The sequence below is a fragment of the Anabrus simplex genome, chromosome 1 (assembly GCF_040414725.1).
Source record: "Anabrus simplex isolate iqAnaSimp1 chromosome 1, ASM4041472v1, whole genome shotgun sequence".
Taxonomy (NCBI): Eukaryota; Metazoa; Arthropoda; class Insecta; order Orthoptera; family Tettigoniidae; genus Anabrus; species Anabrus simplex.
In genome coordinates this window covers 868,088,193-868,112,704 of record NC_090265.1, presented here as the reverse complement: position 1 = coordinate 868,112,704, position 24,512 = coordinate 868,088,193, and the positions used below count along the sequence as shown (strand labels likewise).

Here is a 24,512-nt window from a genome sequence, read left to right as displayed (position 1 = left end):
GGAACGCCAACCATACAGTCTGAATACCACTGTTCTGGGTAACTAAACTAGTAAGCGTCATATTGCTCTCTCCTTTAACCCTTTGAAACATAGTGGTGACAACGAGTAACCACCATTTGAGTGTCAGTTTCTGCAGTGGTTTCACTGCATTCACTAATCATTGGTGACAATAGGCAAGCTCAGTTTTTATAATACGGTAAGTCATTGGCAGTCTGCACAAACGAATATGGCAACTGTTTATGTCTACCATTTGTAGAGTAATGAAAGCAATCGTGTTAATATTGTCGTTCTTTTGTAATATAACAATTTCAAGTGCGTTTGTTTCATTGGTAAGATTGTCAGTTATAGTACTGTAGAACACACTCAAATGTCAGGAGTATTACTCTGTGACTTTTTTTTTTTTTGCTAGGGGCTTTACGTCGCACCGACACAGATAGGTCTTATGGCGACGATGGGATAGGAAAGGCCTAGGAGTTGGAAGGAAGCGGCCGTGGCCTTAATTAAGGTACAGCCCCAGCATTTGCCTGGTGTGAAAATGGGAAACCACGGAAAACCATCTTCAGGGCTGCCGATAGTGGGATTCGAACCTACTCTGTGACTGATGTTAGGATCAATAGGGGCATAAAGTGGTTAAACAGTATGAAATCAGACTTTGGTAATAATGTATTAGAGTATATGCTCATTTTTCGTGTAATTTGGCTACCAGAAGGCGTATTATTCTTCAGTGTAGCACAAAAAACAATTCATGCCGCAGCCAATGGGCTTGCAAAACGTGTTTAGTTGTATTTCGTCATAATGAGACCAAGAAATGCTTTCTTGCATATTATACCAAGCAGAGTTGAAGTTCATTACGAAAAGAGCAGGATGAGGCTGATTTATGTTTTTGGGTCTCATTATTTCCAAAAAAAAAACCACTAATAAGTAGGCTAACAAGAGACATAATAACAACAATAGACCCGTGGTTTCACCTTGAAACCACTAATTTTGATAACTCACTGATCCAGTTTACAGAATTTGAATGTGTGTGTTGGTTTCTTATGCACAAGGGGTCCCATTTTTGCTGAAAAATATAACATGTTCTTATACCACAATGCCAACGGCCGTAGCCGTGTTGAAACACCGGATCGCGTGAGATCTCCGAAGTTAAGCAACATTGGGCGTGGTCAGGAGTTGGATGGGTTGCCACGCGCTGTTGGTGGGGGGGTAAGGGAATGGAGGAGCGGAAAGGAACTGGCCACCCTACCGCACGTAAACTCCGGCTCAGGAATACCACTGCGGAGGTTCAACCCTTACCTATACCACAATGAGTGCTTCAAAGGGTTAAGAGTAGTTCCACTATAAACAGAGCACTGCCCTACAGGACACTTAAATAATGAAGGAAATCATTCTGAGTAGTCACTACGACTATGAAGTCATTTTTACGGTGGAGGAAAGTACTCTCTGTGAATTCACATGGCGGTGAAGGAAAGTAGTCTCTGAGATGATGATGATGATGATGATGATGGTGGTGGTGATGGTAGTGGTAGTGGTGGTGGTGATGTATTTTAAGGGAAGGCACATCTGATAATTATCGCACTTGGAAGAGAACAAGAACTGGCCAATGAACACCAGATAGTAAAGATGAAATTTAGTGCACTAATGCAAATAAGTCGAAACAATGCCAGATTTAGCTTGGGGTTTCATGGTCGCTATGACACTACATGTATATCATTTGAGAGTAGAGGAGGGCCGAGAGGAATCCTTGACATATTATGTTACTGTGACAATAAAATGCATCTGCTCCACATTTTGGGTTAATTCAACAATGTTTACATATGGCTGCATGTAACACTTTTTCGAACAATAATTGATGAAACCTTGCAAGTTGTGTTTTGTAGGCGATCGCCCATTGTCTTGAATCACTTGGACACCCTCATACACTGATGAACCAGGCTCATCTCCAAAATGATCTCGGTAATGTTGTGAGATGGACAGTAGGCAATGATATGATGATAAACAGGGTTAAAAGTCAGGTTGAGAGTTGCAACAAAAATAGGAAAAGTCCTCACAATTTTAATTACTGCGTTGATGGGGTGAAAGTTCCTTATGAAGATCTTTGTAAGTACCTAGGTGTTAATATAAGAAAAGATCCTCATTGGGGTAATCACATAAATGGGATTGTAAATATAGGGTACAGATCTTTGCACATGGTTATGAGGGTATTTAGGGGTTGTAGTAAGGGTATAGGAAAGGGCATATAAGTCTCTGGTAAGACCCCAACTAGAGTATGGTTACAGTGTATGGGACCCTCACCAGGATTACTTGATTCAAGAACTGGAAGAAGTCCAAAGAAAAGCAGCTCGACTTGTTCTGGGTGATTTCCGATAAAAATTGTTGCCAAGTTTGGGCTGGGAAGACTTGGGAGAAGGAGACGAGCTGCTCGACTAAGTGGTATGTTCCGAGGTGTCAGTGGAGAGATGGCGTGGAATGACGTTAGTAGACGTTAGTGGTGTCTTTAAAAGTGGGAAAGATCACAATATGAAAATAAAGTTGGAGTTTTTCTTTTTCTTTTGTTTTTTTTGTTTTTTGCTAGTTGTTTTATGTCGCACCGACACAGATAGGTCTTATGGCGACGATGGGACAGGGAAGGGCTAGGAGTGGGAAGGAAGCGGCCGTGGCCTTAATTAAGGTACAGCCCCAACATTTGCCTGGTGTGAAAATGGTAAACCACGAAAAACCATCTTCAGGGCTGCCGACAATGGGGTTTGAACCTACTATCTCCCGAATACTGGATACTGGCCGCACTTAAACGACTGCAGCTATCGAGCTCGGTAAAGTTGGAATTCAAGCGTACAAATTGGAGGAAATATTGGCTTATAGGAAGGTAAGTTAGGAATTGGAACAATTTACTAAGTGAGATGTTCAATAAATTTCCAATTTCTTTGCAATTGCAAATTTAAGAAAAGTCTAGGAAAACAACAGATAGAAAATCTGCCACCTGGACGACTGCCCTAAATGCAGACCAGTAGTGACTGACTGATTACGACCACCGCTGTCATCTATTATCTCGTAACTGTCCACATTCGTGGCCATGTCCGGCTCCACGGCTAAATGGTTAGCGTGCTGGCCTTTGGTCACAGGGGTCCCGGGTTCGATTCCCGGCAGGGTCGGGAATTTCAACCATAATTGGTTCATTCTCCTGGCACGGGGGCTGGGTGTATGTGTGGTCTTCATCATCATTTTATCCTCATCACGACGCGCAGGTCGCCTACGGGAGTCAAATCATAAGACCTGCATCTGGCGAGCCGAACTTGTCCTCGGACATTCCCGGGACTAGTAGCCATACGCCATTTCATTTTCATTCGTGACCATAACAATAATAAGGGCATCATGTAGTCCACATCGCTGTACCGAATACTGCAGCTTGTGGGCAGGATGAAGAGGCTACCTGGTCGAGATGGTAAAGGCGTGCTCGGTTCATCCGCAAGGACTTGGGTCCGATTCCCCATCAGGAAATCGAAAAATTTAAGAAACGAGTTCCTCTTCTGAAAGTACACCTGGCCCTGAGGTTCACTCAGCCTGCACCAAAAATGAGTACCAGGTTGATTCCTGGGGGAAAAGGCGGCCGGGGTTACGGATGGTGGACGCTTTTGCCTTCCACTCCTCCCAAGGCTTTCATTATCTGTATGCAGACGTTTTAGCTTTTGGTTTGCTATGGGCAAGGAGAAGGGTTGGAGGTAGTATTAGACAAGCGAACGTGATATTGTTACCAACTTCCCACTCCAGTCAAATCGAAATCTCGCTTAGAAGACTTTCGAAATGGAGAGTTCAACCTCCGTGATTCAATTTCAAATAAAATGCTAGGACTCACTCGACTAAAATAAAAATAACAAGAAATTTCCCTATGGTTCACATTCAGAGTCTCCAATGACCACATGCTTTATAGTCCCGTAGAATATTTTTGTTTTTAGGTCAAGCAGTTGATTATCATAGGATATATCGAAACGTATAACTCAGTAAGTAAGTAAACTCGTGTCCTCATCCCGAGGTGGTGCAGCTCTTTTCAGGTACACCCCCCTTGGAGATGAGCTGGACGTACCATTTCAACCACATACCAGCCCTCCTGCCATTCTCAAATTTCTGGCAGTACCAGGAATCGAACCCGGATCCCCAAGGACGGCAGCTAATAACACTAACGTTACGCTACGGAGGCGGACGTATAACTCATTGATTGATTGATTGATTGATTGATTGATTGATTGATTGATTGATTGATTGATTGATTGATTGATTGATTGATTGATTGATTGATTGATTGATTGATTGATTGATTGATTGATTGATTGATTGATTGATTGATTGATTGATTTTTATACCAAACGATTCGGGAAAAGCATTTCCAACACGACACTGCCTGCGTAGGCTGCTGCACTGATGAGAATTTACGTGCAGTAGAGTAAGGGTGAAGAAACCTGCAGACCACTGATTAAAGAAAGAGTCATTGTCCTTCTGTTTCCAAGGTAGTGCATTCGATTCCCGGCAAGATCGGTAACATTTGTTTAAATGTAACAACTCCATGTCCAGCACACTAAGGAATTCCAACGGAATTCCTACATTCCAGGCTGTCTTGAAATCTATCTCAATTGAAGAAACTTTAAACAATTATTATTACTATTATTATTATTATTATTATTATTATTATTATTATTATTATTATTATTATTTATGTCTTTGTTGGCGAGATGTAGTGTTTACAGTGCACTATTGGTTTCTTATGTACAAGGGAACCCATTTTTGCTGACAAATATAAAATGTTCTTATACCACAACGAGTGCTTCAAAGGGTTAAGAGTAGTTCCACTATAAACAGAGCACTGCCCTACAGGACACTTAAATAATGAAGGAAATCATTCTGAGTAGTCACTACGACTATGAAGTCATTTTTACGGTGGAGGAAAGTACTCTCTGTGAATTCACATGGCGGTGAAGGAAAGTAGTCTCTGAGATGTTGATGATGATGATGATGGTGGTGGTGATGGTAGTGGTAGTGGTGGTGGTGATGTATTTTAAGGGAAGGCACATCGGATAATTATCGCACTTGGAAGAGAACAAGATCTGGCCAATGAACACCAGATAGTAAAGATGAAATTTAGTGCACTAATACAAATAAGTCGAAACAATGCCAGATTTAGCTTGGGGTTTCATGGTCGCTATGACACTACATGTATATCATTTGAGAGTAGAGGAGGGCCGAGAGGAATCCTTGACATAGTATGTTACTGTGACAATAAAACGCATCTGCTCCACATTTTGGGCTAATTCAGCAATGTTTACATATTATGGCTGCATGTAACACTTTTTCGAACAATAATTGATGAAACCCTGCAAGTTGTGTTTTGTAGGCGATCGCCCATTGTCTTGAATCACTTGGACACCCTCATACACTGATGAACAGGGATCATCTGCAAAATGACCTCGATAATGTTGTGAGATGGACAGTAGGCAATGGTATGATGATAAACGGGGTTAAAAGTCAGGTTGTGAGTTCCACAAATAGAAAAATGCCTCACAATTTTAATTAGTGCGTTGATGGGGTGAAAGTTCCTTATAGGGATCTTTATAAGTACCTAGGTGTTAATATAAGGAAATATTTTCATTGGAGTATTCACATAAATGGAATTGTAAATATAGGGTACAGATCTCTGCACATGGTTATGAGGGTATTTAGGGGTTGTAGTAAGGATGTAAAGGAGAGGGCATATAAGTCTCTGGTAAGACCCCAACTAGAGTATGGTTCCAGTGTATTATTTAGTGTATATTTAACTCTTCATGTAGGTGTGTGTATGGTCGGACAGAATAGCAGGCTTCATAGCCTGAGTCCCGCCATATAAAACAAGACAATAAATAAATAAATAAATAAATAAATAAATAAATAAATAAATAAATAAATAAATAAATAAATAAATAAATAAATAAATAAATAAATAAACAAATAAGGGACCCTCACCAGAATTACTTGATTCAAGAACTGGAGGAAGTCCTGGAAGTCCAAAGAAAAGCAGCTCGACTTGTTCTGGGCGATTTCTGATAAAAGCCCAAAGTTTGGGCTTGGAAGACTTGGGAGAAAGGAGACGGTCGGTTTTGCAGGTTAAGTCCAGCGGACATAGCCAAAAAGGTGTTGTGCGTGGAGCAGATTCCTTATCTATCTATATAAATAAAATCGTAACGACTGTGTGCCTCTACATTGACTATTTTGGCGAAATTTTCGCACAGCTACCCGTTTAAGGGCTAATAATGACCATCTGCATATTTTTTGGTTTAGTTTCCTGAAAGTCCTAACTTTTACCCTCCTCGCCCAAAATCCAGATTGCGGCATATTCTGCCAGACGAAAAAGAAAATTGAAATTTGACAAAATTATACATTTTAGCCTGTAACAGACTGATAATTCCCAAGATCTTTAAATTTTCACCTTTTATTCCCGAAGAATATCGAAATATGGAGGCAATTTTAATGATGGTGCAGACCTTCGGGAAGTCCTATCACATAACGGATTGCACAATCTCCGTTCAATTTGGAATGATTTACAACCTTGGTCTTATGAACTTTTGTCGTATCTGTATCCCTTTTACGTTTGATTTTTCTCTATTAATCGATATTAAGTAAATTTGGCCTTTTCACATGCATAATGCATACTTACAATCACTTATAGGAAATATAGAATCATCAAACTCTTCATGAAAATTGGCCCACCCAGTAGCCACATGCAAGCCAAATGCTATGTATGTAGCTGTCACATAATTATCCGAAAAGTAATGTAATGTGAGATAATCTTACAAGAACGTTACCGTGTTCCACGTTTCTAACTCAATCTGACCAAAGAATAGATGACATATCATACGACCAGCCATTTAGGCCACTAAATCCGGCGTGTCTTATGGTATAATCCTTTGTCGATATGACGTACGTTTAGTAGCAGTTAATCTGTAAATGAAGGTCTTCAATATTGTAAACACGCATATACTTTCGTATGTCGATCTATATATATTCACTGATGTCGATTTGTAGTGATCGAGAAAGGGTGGGTCTGCTATTGTAATCAGTACTCCCCACACCGACTTTGACTGGCAGTATGAAAGGGTTCCTTCTCCAACTCCTGTGTAACTGTCATTAGTAAGGAAGGTCTACCATTGTAATGAATTGTTCACTTCTCGATTTGACTTGCATAAGGCAAGGGAGCATGCAGATTTGTTTAAAACTCCACTACCCAATTGTGTTTGGCAGTAGGCAAGGGTGCCCGCAATTATAAGCAAATGTCGTAATCTAAAATGTGACTGGCATTAGGCATAGTGGCCTGGTATTTTGAAGGAAAATCACCAACTTGGTGTGACAGGCAGTAAGCTGGCTGGCAGTAGGAAAAGGGGCCTGACAGCATAATGATAACTGCACAGCTCAATTTCGACTGACAGTTGGGTAGTTCCCTGCCATTATAATAGAAACTCCTCAACTGTTATCTGTCTGGAAGTAGGAAAGGGGTCTGCCATTGTAACGAAAACTTCCCAAATCGATTGTGACCGCGCAGTAGGCAATGGGGCCTACAATGATAACGTAAACTTCCCAAGTCGATTGTGAATAGCAGTAGGCAAGTGAGCCTGCCGTTATATCACAAATCCGTAACAAACACTTTACACTGGAAACAGCGTATGGGGACCTCCCCATGCTGTTTCTGGGATAACGCTAAGAGACATGCAATTTTAAAACAATATCATTTCCTGCATCTACAGTTTTTACTTCGATATTCGAATACAATGTAGAATACCGTAGCGAAGCACGGGTACATTTGCTAGTTGGATAAGATATTTCGAATATTTTTCTTGTGCTAATAAGGTGTAATAATCACATGATCTCAGTTGCCGTGTGCATGAACTATAAACTGGCTCGATTTAGACTACCTGCGTGTCACTTTCGAGCCACCATTCTACTCTACCAGATGGCAGAGGAACGAGCCTGTTGGACGCTCTATGGGTGAGGTATTTAAAAAGATTTGTGGAACAAATAACGAAAATGTCACCAGAGATCTTTTATACAAAGTTTCCGAATAATTTACCAAGCATTCACAGCCGAGTTATTGTTAATTTACAAATTTAAGTAAGCAAATGAAGACGAACCTCGCCTTTGAGGAGGAGCATGGCCACAATTTACAATACAACAGAGAAGCAAGAACCGAAATTAAAGCGAGACATTAATGTTAAAAGGGTTTCCTGAATCTCATTTCCAGCCTCATTACATATTCATCTCGTTAGCCAAACCTCATCCAAGCAACTCATCATCGCTTCCTAATTTCATGCAATAAATAGACTTTGCCGCGCAGTTAATGGAGCGTAAATGGGCTGGTTCTTAATCCGGTGAATGTCTGTCATTATGGAAAGAAATAAGAAAAGTAATCAGAGCTCCAGTAGTTCCCTTCAAACGGGAGACTGTAGAAATTGGTCGTCTTAATGCACTTTGTCCGCGAGGCACGTTCGAAATCATGAACTTTTTTTTTCACATACTCATTCCGTTAGCTAGATTTTCCGACAAAAATCTAAAGCTGTAGTCTGAGGTTTATAAGAAAAGTAAAAATAAAACAAATCAATTTCGTGTGCGAATGAAACGACTATATCGTCCCTACAATACTTCACATACATTCTCAGTGAGTTTGTCGCTAATTCTTTTCTCAATGATTGTTCTTCTCTCGATAATTGCTACCTTTGTGCACATTGCCAATATAAAATGGCGGATGAACATTCATCATTCGCTAATACTCGGGATAGTATTTGAATAAATGTACCATCGTACTTACAGAAGTCCTCCACATAAGGTTGTTTCAGAAAGAGCATCCGATCTCAAAACAGGGCAAAGTTCACATATGCTGCACAGCTCACAGAATGTAAGAAAAGCGATAGAAGAAGAATTACTTATAGAGATTACATAGATTAATCGGTAGTCATTTCTTTAATTTCAGACATTTTTGGAATTGCGTAGATAAATCGGCCATATTTTCTTTCATTTTTAGTCTATTGTTTTAGAAATAGTATAGAGTAAGCGAATTTAATTTCTTTAAGTTGTTTTCAATGATTTTAGGAATGTTTGAAATCGTATAGACTAATATTGTAGGTAGCAATTTCTTTCATTTATATTTTATGGTTTTCAAAATTTTAGAAATCACGGCCTAATCACTAGTAATTTCGTTAATTTTGGTTTTATGTTTTTAAGTATTTTACTAATTTAATAGAGAAATCGGCAGTATTTTCTTCAATCTGTGTTTTATGACTTTAGGAATCGCATAGAGCAATCAGTAGTTACTTCATTCATTTGTATTTTACGACTTAACGAATCGAATCGAACAATCAATAGTAATTCCTTTCATTTGTAATTTGCTATTTCAGGAAATTTAGGATTAGCATGAAAAAATGTGTTTTTGCAGCTTTTGGGATTTTAGGAATCCCAAAAATCAATAGTAATGTTAACTTGTATTTTACGATTTTAGGAATTGGGTCGATTAATTGGGAGCTAAATCTTTACTTTGTATTTTACGATCTTAGGCATTTTAGGAATCGCACAGAGTAATTGGTAGTACAGTAACTTTATTTATTTATTTATTTATTTATTTATTTATTTATTTATTTATTTATTTATTTATTTATTTATTTATTTATTTATTTATTTATTTATTTATTTCATTTTTCAATTTTAGGAATTCTGAAAATCGCATAGAGAAATCGGTAGTAATTTCTTTAATTTGTATTGTACGATTTTAAAAACTTTTAGAAATGGCTTAGAGAAGTTGGTAGGAGTGCCTTTAACTTGTATTTTATGATTTCAGAGTAACAGACGAATCGGAAATCATTTCCTTAATTTGTACTTCATGATTTTCGGAATCACATAAAGTAATCCTTAGTAGCCTTTTTAATTTGAATTTTATAGTTTTGTATGTTTCTACTAAATGAACGACAAAAATTAGCTTGAGGGATCTTGGTCAAGAACCCGCATGATTACTGTGCGCAAGAATTCTAATAATGTTGTGGTAGAAACGTGGTTGATGACACATGTAGGCCTATATAATGTATGTATGTATGTATGTATGTATGTATGTATGTATGTATGTATGTATGTATGTATGTATGTATGTATGTATGTATGTATGTATGTATGTATGTATGTATGTATGTATGTATGTATGTATGTATGTATGTATGTATGTAAGAAATGTATGTATGTATGTATGTATGTATGTATGTATGTATGTATGTATGTATGTATGTATGTATGTATGTATGTATGTATGTATGTATGTATGTATGTATGTATGTATGTATGTATGTATTAGGTTTAGTCCTAAGCTCAAAGGCTTGTTGGATTACCAACAGTTCCATTATAAGCTTACATAGAAGACCTAGGCGTCATTGAAGAGGCGTACTAGGGAAATGAGGAACAAAGTAGTTTCCCGTTGGTTTCTTCACCGAGCCAGTAGAATTTATTACATCAGCAATGCACACACCAACTGACCTTGCAAATAACAACTTACATTATTTATCACTGGTCTGGCTGCATAAGGAATGGGGTTACTTTTTTTGTTTTAACTATTGGCTTTACGTCGCACCGACACAGATAGGTCTTATGGCGACGATGGGACAGGAAAGGGCTAGGACTGGAAAGGAAGCGGCCGAGGCCTTAATTAAGGTGCATCCCCTGCATTTGCGTGGTGTGAAAATGGGAAACCACGGAAAACCATTTTCAGGGCTGCCGACAGTGGGGTTCGAACCCACTATCTCCCGAAAATGATGTTACCAAAGTGTGATAAGACCACTACGTTTCTGTGCTATAGACGTAGTAAACACAGGGGCGGCCGTACCTTATACGCTGAAGTACTGCAGCACATTGTCTATTTGAAAAATAAATTACTTTAATAATCTTATCTACAATCAAATACCGTGCATTAAAAAATAGGTTAGCCTAAGAGCAGAAAATCATTCAACTCCCCTCACAATCAAGTAACTAGTCGTACGCTCCACGCTGGATGCTGTGCAGATCACAGCTCAGTGAGAATTTCTAAGCTTTTTCTCAGAAAGCAGGAACTCTGCCTTTTGCACATGCGTGCCCAACTTTTCCGATGTGCTGTGGAAACAACAGCCAAGATATCACTTCACAGCCAGTCTTCGTTCGACCACAGAGAGGCAACACTGGTCACTCTTGCATTTCGACTCAAATGAGAACGTGGCAGGTAGCATCCTCTTGACTCAGCGGTAATATTTAAGAGGGGATCGCTCAAATCAAACGAGAAAACGAAATACTGTAGATGAAGACATCAGCTGTTCCCGCCGGGTCCTTTAATACTCCCAACTTGCCTATTCCATAGCTACATTTGTAAATCGATGAACTACAAAAATTGTAATTTTTATGTTGCCAAAATAAGGATTTTCTTCAATTAGAAAATGCCTGGTTTATAAATTTCACTGTAACAACATAATATGTAATTTTGCATTACGACGTTGCTGATTTTATTTAAATGATTTTGGTAACATTGAGAAGTTCTGTTTCTGCGCTCTCACACCAAGTGTTTCTGAATTTGTGAATGTTTTGTCATTGCAGGTGTTATTGTATTTTTAGTTAGTTTTTTATGAGGATTGTGTATATGTGTTGGGGTTTTTTGCGGGTATGTTCAGTATTGAAAACTCAGTGTAGAGCCTCTTGAGAACCGCGTATTTTTATTCTTTGGAGGGGGGATGGGTTACAGCACACAACTGATTTTCTGCACCAAGCCGTCACTGAGTGAAGACTTCTGGGGTGAAAACGGTTATGAAATGTAAACAGGAACACATGTTTTTCATAAGACATATAGCATTACCACATTATTTGTTAGTACTTACAGTACCAAATACTGTTGCAAAATTTAAGACCACCTTCTTTCCTTCTTAGGAATATAGCTTTCGGCGGACGTCACAATTGTTCTACTTATAGTAGAGGCTGATTACAGCCTGTGAAGAAGAGGGATTAAATGCCCTGGGAGTACTGTGGTAGGCAATTTCGTGAAGTTAAAGAAAATTACAGGAATAAAGAAGTCGCATGGAAGACCGCATAAGCTGACGCCTAGGCAAAAATGATCAAGTTATTAGGAAGTTTATCATAGTGTTGGTGGAACAACACTGGGACGACTCTTACAAAATCCCACTATCGGTGTCCACAAGCCAATATTATCCAGGTTAGTCAGTCAGAGCAACATTTTGAAATACAAGAAAAAAAAGGAAGCAGCCTTGTATGACGGTTGTACATAATGAGAACAGAGTTAAGTGAGCTAGAGAGCACGTGACTTGGAAGAAAGAATGGAATCGTGTGATCTTCGGTGATGAACCCAAACCCCATGGTGCAACTGTCCCGAAGGGCCTTAGCCTATCAAGCGACCGCTGCACAGACTGAAGGCTTGCAGATTACGAAGTGTCGTGTGGTCAGCACGACGAATCTTCTCGGCCGTTATTCTTGGCTTTCTAGACAGCGGCCGCCATCTCACCGTCTGGTAACTTCTCAATTGTAATCACGTAGGCTAAGTGGACCTCAAACCAGCCCTCAGATCCAGGTAAAAATCCTTAACCTGACCGGAAATCGAACCCGGAGCCGCCGGGTAGAAGCAGGCACGCCACCCGTACACGGCAGAGCCGGCTTTCAGTGATACAAATTAATTTGGATGGCCCTGATATGGAGAGAAGATATTTTCTAAGAGACAGCAAGGATGAACTTTCTGATGGTATGGAGTGGATGTGTTTATCGAGGAAGAACAAGTCGTTCTTTCCCGTCAGGCCGCACGACAGTCACAGAATATCAGAAACTGTTTGAAATTCATTTTTACATGTTGCAAAGAAAATTGTCACAGAGTCCTGGATATTCCCACAAGATAAAGCATAAATCCATCGTGTCAAATCCCCAAAGGATGGTGTCATCCTAAAGGTGTTAATGTAATGAAGTGGTGAACTATATTGAAAACTTGTAGGGGACCTTTACAGGACTGTATATGAAGGAAGTAAACAGTATGGCAATGTCAAAGAACTGAAGACATCTGCCATTTTGCATGGTAGAAGATCAACATTTCTGTGTTACGTAACCTTGTGGAGAGTATAACTGAACATAGCTATGAAAAACAAGCTTATTTGACAACAGTAATTGGCACTGTTAAATACTCAACCCTCTACCCTTCCAGCCTTCGATATTGGGCGCCGGCAATAATCCCAGGGTCGCTATACGGATGATCCCAGAGATATCTTCGAGTAGAAATAACTAAACTTAAATTACTAAGCGGGAAGGATAAGAGAGAAGAAAAAAGATATGAATGAGAACCTTTGTTGCAAACAAATTTATTGAAAAATAAGCTTTGGCAAAGTAAATAAAAATATACCGAAAATAAATTAAAAATGAATAACACTTCACTGTAAAATTTTGTCACTCACGCACTAGGTCAACTGAAACCCTTAATAATTGATTAATATTCCAAAATCGCTCTGATCCACTTAATCTTTATTCCAATGAAGCACCAATGCTTTATATGTTGAATTAAACAGTCGGCCTAATTTCAAGTTAATCCAGTTCTACTCATAAAATTATTAACACAAAAACAACAATCTTCCTTCGTAAACTCCAAATCAAGATAAGTGCATATTGAGTGGTTGAAATATTTTACATCACTTAATAAATTCATGTTGACAATTTCGTTGCAGGAAGTTACTGCCGACGTCAACTTAATTAGTTCATTCGTTTAATTACCACCTATCGGGTTTCGTTATTATTAATTTATTGACATTTTTACAAATATAGTTGACCTGTGTTATCTACATCAACTTCATCAGAGTGACATTTCAATCCAAAGGTTAATTACATTTCTTCTGTACATTAATTGTTTAATCGATATTAAATATTCATCTCTCTTTCGTGGCTTCATTACCTCCCATCTACAAACAACTGACATGAAATAAATCCGGACCGACGAGTACATCAGACACGAATACTACGGAATATCATTTGATTTTAACTGAGAAATATTTACTTCACATATACATAATCAGCTGTTTTATATTTCGCACAAATATACACAAACCTGTAGCGAAGGGCCCTACAACTAACATAAAGTCCCCCAAAAGCTTATATCTACACTGAATCTACAGCTGTGGGACAGAACCCCTGCTTCAAATATGACAACCACATGAAATTAAATCCACCAATCAAAAATCATTACAACCACAAATCAGAATTTGCGTTGCCAAAAACGTGCAATAAACAAATTCACATAAACAACAGAATAAATCCATCAATCAATAATAACCATCAGGAAATCCCAAGTCCATCGTTCTGGTCGAGAGTCGAAGTAACGACCGTCAAGATGTGACATTACAGTGACCTAAAAATCCCTACATTTAGTTAGAGTATTACAAATGATATTAAATCTTTAAATCTCTGTGTGCTGTTACCTAACTAGTCAATCTGAATGAAATAATAAATGACATTGTAACTATCCTTGGATGACCCTATTTCAACGGGGTTTATTCTTTAACACGAAACGTAGAGCAGTGGAGAAATCTTATCTTGGAACTTGAGCACATTTATTTCCTTCGCGCATTCAGCAAATATATCTGTGAACACACCAATATCTTCGTGTCCTCGGCAATTCATATAATTCCTCTCAAATCGTACTCCACATAACTTAGCCTCCACTGGGCTTTTAATCTCAATTGTTCCTTTGCATTCTGCATTTCAAATACACAATGTCTAACCTATAATCGTCGTACCAACTGATTCAAATCTCACCAGGATTCACATCATGATTCATCGAGAACACTTAATCTCTTTATCTTCAATATTCTTAATGGTGTCTCGTTCCATATTATCATTGGTTCACTGCCTCTCCCAAGCGTTTTGAGTGTTAAAGTACCTTATCTTAACTAAGCTCGAAAATAAACTACAGGGTGAAGTATATAAAAAATATAAAGTAACTTACAGCACATATCATTATCCTGACAAATCAAGTTGCTTATCGATGAACAAAACTCTAAATATTCACTATAATATCCGTAGATGGTCACTGGTTCATATTCCCAGCACAATTTCAATGAATTTTCTCGAAGACTATGAATACTTATGCAACATGCCACAATACAATTAGCATGCCCCAATAACTACTAAACAAAAGTACTCAATGCCATCTATCCTGATTAAATCCACACACACTAGTATCATTTCAAAAGATAAAATTAACATGATATCGCTTATATCATTTCAGAAGATCGTATAACACAACACACGCTTATGAAAATATTTTAAATATCACAATAACATTAACACACTCTGATCATATACAAAATACTCACTCCCCCAAGGCATTAGTACTATAAATGAACTACCTATCTCTATCTGACCCTTGCTATATTTAAAATAAAAAATGAAACGTAATCATCACATGCAAACATTATTATTTACAAATTTACCTAATTTGCTGATCATGCATATAGGAATCAAATAAACTCAAATGTACTCATTTTAGTCCGGTTTCATTCCATGTTCAGCCACACACCACTCCGACCATCAAGTCGGCCCACCGACACGGTGCTCACACTATCATGACGGTGACTTTACCCTCTGGGCAAATTTTCCTCTTGAGGTCCATGTTCTTGACACACTTCACGTACGGCACAATCGTACACACGTTGTCCGCACACGTTTGATACACTGAGCATACAAAGAAAAATACAAGTTAATTATATTACAAATTATACACAAAAATACAATCTTCTCACTCGCGTACAATTCCCGTAACAGTTAATTAGAATTACATCTCGGCAAGAATCCATGATGCCATGATAAACTGCACTCCAACACATCCCGCATCTTCCTTTATAATCACATTTGCTGCTGCTCAGCGAACAGGTTTATCGGCACTCAATACTTCAAATCTATGACAAATTGAATGTCTAATCCCTTATGGGAATAAACCCTGCGGATTATTAAGTTCTACATTAGCCAGTTATTATTCATTAAGTCAAGAAATGGTCAGATCCACGTTTCTCCGACGGCGATCACCATACACTTCCGTACCGTACCGTCCCGAAGTTAAGAGAGTAGTGAGTGTTGCTTCACCGCTTGGCGTCCTTCCGTCCGCTTTCCTCGTGGCACAGTGTCTGGGGAATCCCGTGACCAGTTTCATCATATCCTGTTCCCAGTAGCCACATATTTAAATTAAAAAGTTTGCCAGGATATTTCAATTTATTTTTTCTACTCGTGTAAAAGTATTATTCATCTTTGATAATATCTTCTTGTGGATTTGAGGTAATATCGCAACGCGTTCATATTGGTGCCCCTGCTACTGCATCACTTCTTTCTCCACGCGCTATCTTGTGATTCGCTGGTTCGAAAGTTCTGCCAACTTAATTTTGGATATCTCTGTCACCTAAGTCTCACGCTTCTCTCTCTAGAGTGGAAGATTCCATTGCCTTCTTATGCAATATCCGCCGACCTCGACATGTGCGCTATTGGACTTATAAATTAGCAAGCTGGATTACAACATGCATCCTGGTTCCCATACAGACTTTGCCTCATATAATACTACTTCCATTCAATTTTGACAATTATAAGCCAATGACATGAACCAATTGGGTTCAATACATATATTGTGTTATTGAAGTTTACTAATAACAAATAATGTAGCAATACTATGTCTTATTAATGTCGCGGTGTTCCTGTTTACATTGCATAACCGGTTTAATGCCAGGATTATTTACTACGTCAGTACACCACAAAAATATAGTGGTCTTAACACGTCTGTATGTTCAGTATCGCGATCTTTAGTAACAAAATTACATTATCCTAAGTTTGAATCTCAAACATCGTATCCTTCACGACTCTCTTGGAATAAGACAGGGAAAGATAAAATAAAAATCAAATTGAAGAAAACTTGATCATTCGAATTTAAGTGTGCATGTAGAATAGAAAATCATTTGTTTCGTTCTGAAACTGGATTATATGTTTCTCTTAGATTCAGAGAGAAACAAAAAAATGATAGCTATTTTCAAAGCAAAACTATTACCCGAACATGTATTGTCTGCGAGCAGTGCGACGAGAAGCACACCGAGGAAATGAATAACGCGAGTGGCTCGAAACGAAGAGAATAGAGCAAGACTCTGGCATCAGATCGCATTCTAAAGAATACAGCACAAAGAAATGCATACAAAGGAATACCTAATAGAAGAGCAGGTGTTAGAGAGATTCTTGCGTTGGAAAAGTACTGGAATATTTATTTTCAATGTGTTCATCTTAATGGATAAGAAACTGACTAGGATATGCTCTGAAGTCTACGATACGCGTTGAAAAGAAAAGTGACTGAAAGTATCACGGAAAGGAGTGCTATCTGTAAAAATAAAAATTATGATTTTGTCTGTTCGTTTCAAATCGTTGCCTCATACTTTCGTTTTTAACTCGTATTGGGTATATAAAACGCTATAATTATATTGATTACTATATAATGATGTAGCAAAATTGTACAAAATTAAAGTCGTGCAATTTTCGATATTTTATTTTTGCGGTTTTACATTCCGAAATATTCACAATTTTTATATTTTTCTCAAATTTCCAGATATTTTGCAGAAATAATTTTATTAAAAAATGAACATAATAAAAGCGATATAAACTACAATTTCATGTTATTTATGTGTCGTATATTTTTACTGTGTGGAATGTCCAGCTCCATGGCTATATGGTTAGCGTGCTAGCCCTTGGTCACAGGGGTCCCGGGCTGGATTCCCTGCAGGGTCGGGAATTTTAACCATAATTGGTTAATTCCCCTGGCACGGGGACTGGATGTATGTGTCGTCTTCATCATCATTTCATTCTCATCACGAAGCGCAGGTCGCCTACGGGAGTAAAAATCGAAAGACCTGCACCTGGCGAGCCGAAGTCCTCGGACACATCCTGGTACTAAAAGCCATGCGCCATTACATTAACGTGTGAGATTTTATAACAGAGATATTCACTAATTTATATTTGTATTGCCAAGTCCATCAACATTGAAATGTTGGTCAGTCGTCATGGTAACGAGTTTACTGGCGATAGTGGTGGTTTCAGTCTGGATTGATTTATAATAAGGTACAAAACTGCTTGGTCAATCCATACTGTTCAAGAAGATAATGAAGATGACAATCGAAATGTGAAGGAAAATGTGGAGAAGAAGAAATTTTCCTGGTGTGAAAATGAGGAAATCACGGAAAACCATCTTCAGGGCTGCCGACAGTGGTGATCGAGCCCACTATCTCCAGAATGCTAGCTGATAGGATAGTTGCAGTAGGTCGTGGTCACTTCTGAAGAAGCGGAGAAAAGCCTTTGCGAAACGTAAAGTTTCCTTGAATTTTAAAATCGTTCACATGGCATAAACACAAAAGATACGATGTCTGTTAATGTAACATTATTTAGAGATGGATGAAGAATTGTAAAAATACGTATGAATAAAATCTTAAAACGTAATTTCCTTAGTACCAAGCAAGTTGGCTGCGCGGTAGACGGGAGATGGTGTATTCAAAACCTACCGTCAGCAGTACTGAAGACGGTCTTCCATGGTTTCCAATTAAACTCCAGGTAAATGATGGGACTATGCCTTAATTACAGCCATGGTCAATTCCTTCCGAGTACTAGCCCTATTATTATTATTATTATTATTATTATTATTATTATTATTATTATTATTATTATTATTATTATTATTATTATTATTATTATTATTATTATTATTTCCTTAATCAAACTACATTGTTCAGATATAACATCCCTTAAATTATTATAATTCTAATTCTAGTATTAAAGCATTTAATTTTCCCAGAAGGAAACTCACGTGAATCATAAATCGTTTGTCGGTCGGTTTCAAAATGTTTAACATTGAAGTCATGAGTCCACTGAAAGCTGAAGATAAGGTCGACGATGTGAGATTAGACAGTATAAAAAAGGATAACATCTGAAGCACTTTAGGTATCACGTTCTGGATATAGTCGAATGAGACGTGTCAAGGAAATAATGCGAAAGGTTGGAGCCCTGTAGGAGATGGAATCAATGGTCTACTGGAATCTGGTACGTGGTCACTACCCTTGTTTTGCTAGTTAGTTAGCTGTCGATAAAAATGAAATATATTTACAGATGTTTGGTGGCCATCCAAAGACCAGCATTGAAGACCTTTTCATAATTAGTAAATCCTTGAAAAGTTTCAAATGCGTTTCTCATTCGCGAACAGACGACATAGAAAATGTTGATAATTCAATAGCCGTATACACATGGTGTTGTCATGTTTCAGAGACTACAAGCCCTTAGCTCCAGACGGCGGCTATTGGTTAGAACAGAGCGCTAAGACAGAAGGATCTCTCTGCGCTGCCATAGATCCTGCAGCGGATTTCCGATGGCACAGCCTCAACTGTGGCGGTCCCGAAGTGGCCTCATTCATCTGTGAGCTTCCAGGTAACACATACATTATCTTATAGTGCCTTTAGTTCTAACTGTTCATGAAATTTGTGACATCTTTCCAGAGAAGATTTGTAAATAGATATTACGACTTTAATTTTGGTATTGATGGTGATTATTGTTTAAAGATTAAGTAAAACTGACCAACCATCCTCTGAGCACTAATCAGAGGAAACAAAGGAAGAGGATCGACATTCAAAGAATGGGAAGTGCCAGGAGAACACGAAAATGAAAGATTCCTAGGCCTTGCAAACCTAATGTTGTCGGAGTCGAAAGAGAAGGCTTGACCCTGAGAGATTGGATAGGAAAGATACAAATTAGGTGTCTAGCACAAGTAAGTGGAAGCAATGTAAGACTCAGCTAGTGACCCCGTGGTCGCGAACTCACTCTCCCAAGTTGAGAGCCTCTGGAGGTTTACCTCTTTTAGTCGCCTCTTATGAAAGGCAGGGGATACCGTGGATGTATTCATCTCCCCCATTTCCACCCACAGAGGATTGAGTACTGTCCCAAAGACAAATTCAACAAGATCATTATCCCCTTTTCACTCTGATGTAAGAAAGAGATTAAGAAGTCCAACCCTTCGAAGAATCGGCTAAAAAAAGTGGGGTGCGAGTCTGAATAATAAAAAATATTCCTGACTTGGATTCCTGCTCTCTCTCTCTAACATCAGTCGGTATGCAAAGCAACATTACGAAAACTGCTGAATATTGCAGAAAATGAAATTTGAAAATCAACATTAGGAAAATACAATAGACTAAATAGGCTGAATTAAAGAAAAAGGAAACGTGGTGCTTAGAAGGTGTAGAATTATAAATAGTAAATGAAAGTATAGGGACTGCCTGGCCGAGGCAGTAAAGGCGTGCTCGGTTCGCCCGGAAGAACGTGGGTTCGAATCCCCGTCAGGAAGTCGTAAAATTTAAGAAACGAGATGTCCACTTCCGGAGGTGCACATGGCCCTGAGGTTCACTCAGCCTACACCAAAATGAGTACCAGATTAATTCCTGGGGGCAAAGACGGCCGGGCGTAGAGATAACCACTCTACCCCATCAAGTGCCGAGGTTACGGTTAGTGGAAGCCTTTACCTTCCACGCCCTCCAAGGGCCTTCATGGCCTGTACGGAGGTGACTTCGCTTTGCTTTGCAAATGAAATTATACAAACATCTAATGGGATGTGAAATGAATAAATAAAACGAGCAAAAATGAAATAGACGGCCGCTCTATCTAGTACGAGGTCTTTGGAGAGAAAGATGCCATACGCTGAATAGGGCCTATCAGCTGCATAAACATACGAGTCTTTTGAATACGCTTGTAAAATCAAGAGCATTGTATGGGGTACCGTACTGAAGTAGATAATAAAGAACTAGATGTAAAGAGTAATGAAGTCTGCAAAATAATATCCAGAATGTACGGCTAATAGTGCAGTTAGAATAATATGTGAGGATATACAGTAGCTATGTGCGTCGGCCTCTCACCGCTGGATACCGTGGTTCAAATCCCGGTCACTCCATGTGAGATTTGTGCTGGACAAAGCGGAGGCGGAACAGGTTTTTCTCCGGGTACTTCGGTTTTCCCTGTCATCTTTCATTCCAGCAACACTCTCCATTCTCATTTCATAGCATCTATCATTCATTAATAAATCACTTTGGGAGTGGCGACCCCATCGTACTAAAAGCCTATATCTGCTTCATTCATTACATCCATGACCCGGTAAATGACTGGAAAACAGGTTGTAGGTTTTCATTTTCATACAGTAGCTATACTGATTAAGGAGTAGAAACGGGAGGGTAATATTGAATTCAGCATACCAACTTCAGATGAAACATTTAAACGATGATTACTGGCTCATTAAATTAAAAATGTGCAAAAAAAAAAAATAGGAATGGGAGCCTGTTGGGATAAAGCGATTCAGAACGAAGAAAAGAAGCGAAGTAAGGAAGTAAAGATTAGAATGAAAGATAGCGAGAAGCAGATGATTCTGACAGAATGTAAGACCAAAAGAACATTATTAGAATCCTGCGGAATTATCCATCATAAGTTGTCAATGAATAATGAAAGAAAGGCTTACGAATAGAGAAGTAAGAGGTGGTCAAAGAGATAAACATGACGAACATCGTTGTTCATCCTATAGAGGAAGAATGGAAGAGGCCGCATCTCTAAAGAGAGAAATGATTTCATACAATTGCAAAATAATTAAATAAAAAGTGAATTGTACAGGAAAGAACAGCAACATTTTTCTGTATTTTTTAAATATTTATCAAAAGAAAATACGAAAAATAAGTACTAAGGAAACTTTTAAATTTTTATTACAATTTGCTTTACGTCGTACCGACACAGATACAGCAGGTCTTGTGGCGAAGATGGGACAGGAAATTGTTAGGAGCGGGAAGGAAGTGGCCATGGCCTTAATTAAACAGCTCCAGCACTTGCCTGGTGTGAAAGTGGGAAACCGAGGAAAACCACCTTTAGGGCTGCCAAAGGTGGGATTCAAACCCACTATCTCCCGAATGCAAGCTCACAGCTGCGCGCCCCTAACCGCATGGCCAACTCCCTCGGTCTAACGAAACAAATGAAAGATGGGTTACATGTTTGTCCTAGAATATGTAGCACTATATAACATCTGGGACAAAAAGTGGATATGTGTAGAATGGTTATAAACACTATTATGTTTAGTGTAGTAATAAACAAATAGTTGTAACAAGGAAAATCTAAAGAAGGTATCAAATAAATTGATTATAATCAGTGAATGCTCTCTCCCCAGTTTCAGGTGATCCGGAACTAGGGGATGGGAGTATTCTGTTCTAAAGGAAGAGAAAATGAAGAGAGCATTCACTGATTATAATCAATTTATTTGATACCTTCTTTAGACCGCCTCTGTGGTGTAGTGGTTAGCGAGATTAGCTGCCACCCCCGGAGGTCCGGGTTCGATTCCCGGCTCTGCCACGAAATTTGAAAAGTGGTACGAGGGCTGGAACGGGGTCCACTCAGCCTCGGGAGGTCAACTGAGTAGAGGTGGGTTCGATTCCCACCTCAGCCATCCTCGAAGTGGTTTTCCTTGGTTCCCACTTCACCTGCAGGCGAATGCCGGGATGGTACCTAACTTAAGGCCACGGCCGCTTCCTTCCCTCATCCTTGCCTATCCCTTCCAATCTTCCCATCCCCCCTACAAGGCCCCTGTTCACCATAGCAGGTGAGGCCGCCTGGGCGAGGTACTGGTCATACTCCCCAGTTGTATCCTCCGACCAAGAGTCTGAAGCTCCAGGACACTGCCCTTGTGGCGGTAGAGGTGGGATCCCTCGCTGAGTCCGAGGGAAAAGCCGAACCTGGAGGGTAAACAGATGATGGTGATGATGTTGACCTTCTTTAGATTTTCCTTGTTACAACTATTTGTTTATTACTACACTAAACCTAATAGTGTTTATAACCATTCTACACATATCCACTTTTTGTCCCAGATGTTGTATAGTGTTACATATTCTAGGACAAACATGTAACCCATCTTTCATTTGTTTCGTTAGACCGAGGTAGTTGGCCAGAAGAAGGAAGAAAACAAAAACTGACCAACGGAGTCGGATAGGAAATATGTAATCTCAGAGCCTGGCAAGTGTAATTGTGGGCACGTGGGCACCATTCTACACTAAAGTTGAAAGCTCTAAGGGGCATTTTCTCACTGATGAAGTAATATTCATGCAGAACAAAATTCTTTCTTTCTTTCTTTCTTTCTTTCTTTCTTTCTTTCTTTCTTTCTTTCTTTCTTTCTTAATCCGTTTACCCTCCAGGGTTGGTTTCTTCCTTGAACTCTACTCCTCTACCCAGTTGACCTCCCGAGACTGAGTGAACTTCCCTCGTATAACTTTTCAAATTTCTTGCCAGAGCCGGGAAACAAACCCTGGCCTCCGGGGGTGGCAGCTAATCACGCTAACCACTACACCACAGAGGCGGACAGAGAACAAAATATAGCATAATATTCATTACGACAGATGTCTAATGATTGCTACCCCTTAATTTAACCATTTTAATCCTTTCTCATAAATCCGTAAGAAGAATGTATACTTTAGTTAGATTTCATAAGTCCTTCCTCAATACTTCCCATTAAATAATGGAAGTTCCATGCTTGAGAACGCAAAATTTGCAGGATATTGGATCGAATTCGCCATGAAGCACATTATGCATCAACTTTACAGAGATTGGAAGCAAGAATAATGAATATTTAATATAAAAAATAAAAATTTGCAGCTACTGAATTTACAAACTTTTGAGATGTCATAAAAGCCAAAACATGTAGGTCTTTGGGGGAGTGAAAGGCAAGGACTTCCACTATTCAAGATTTGGACAGAATGATTAGTCTTTGACACCAGAAATTTACCTGGCACTCATTTTTGGTGTAGAATGAGTGAAACTCATGGCAATGTGCCTCTACTGAGGTGGAAATCTCCTACCTGTCGCCTCGGCAGCCAACTCGGCTGACGTCCCATCGAGGGAGGTGCTGCAATCCCTACACGCGCACCTAGATCTACTATAAATAGGGTGCGCCCCCTGGATCGGGACTTCAGTTTGAACAGGCGGACCAAGGGGATAGGTCGTCACAACTTTTGACTTCCTGACGTGGAATCGAACCAACGTCATTTCGGATGAACCGAGAACACCTTGATTACCTCGGCTAGCCAGCCTCTGAGCTTTCTCTGCTTTCTAAAGCACAGATGTTATATTGAGGACGTATAGTTGAACCAGGCGTATTAAAGTGAAATACACTTTTTAAAAGTTTAGGAGCTGATTGCTGAATATACACTCTTAACTTGGTTGGACAGGATCGTAGTTTTAGATAAATTATGTAAAACATGTCCGGCTTCATGGCTAAATGTTAGCGTGCTGGCCTTTGGTCACAGGAGTCCCGGGTTCGATTCCCGGTGGGGTCGGCAATTTTAGCCATAATTGGTTAATTTCGCTGACATGGGGGCTGGGTGTATGTGTCGTCTTCATCATCATTTCATCCTCATCACGACGCGTAGGTCGCCTACGGGAGTCAA

General features: G+C 39.1%; 1 protein-coding gene across 1 annotated transcript in view; it reads left to right on the top strand.

The window, feature by feature from the left end:
• The window catches only part of LOC136857315 (serine-rich adhesin for platelets), a 410,754-nt gene that overhangs the window by 310,016 nt on the left and 76,226 nt on the right, over positions 1-24,512 (top strand). Inside the window, exon 5 of the mRNA XM_068225025.1 lies at positions 19,325-19,485. Coding sequence (XP_068081126.1) covers positions 19,325-19,485 — 161 coding nt within the window. The remainder of the gene's footprint in view (positions 1-19,324; positions 19,486-24,512) is intronic.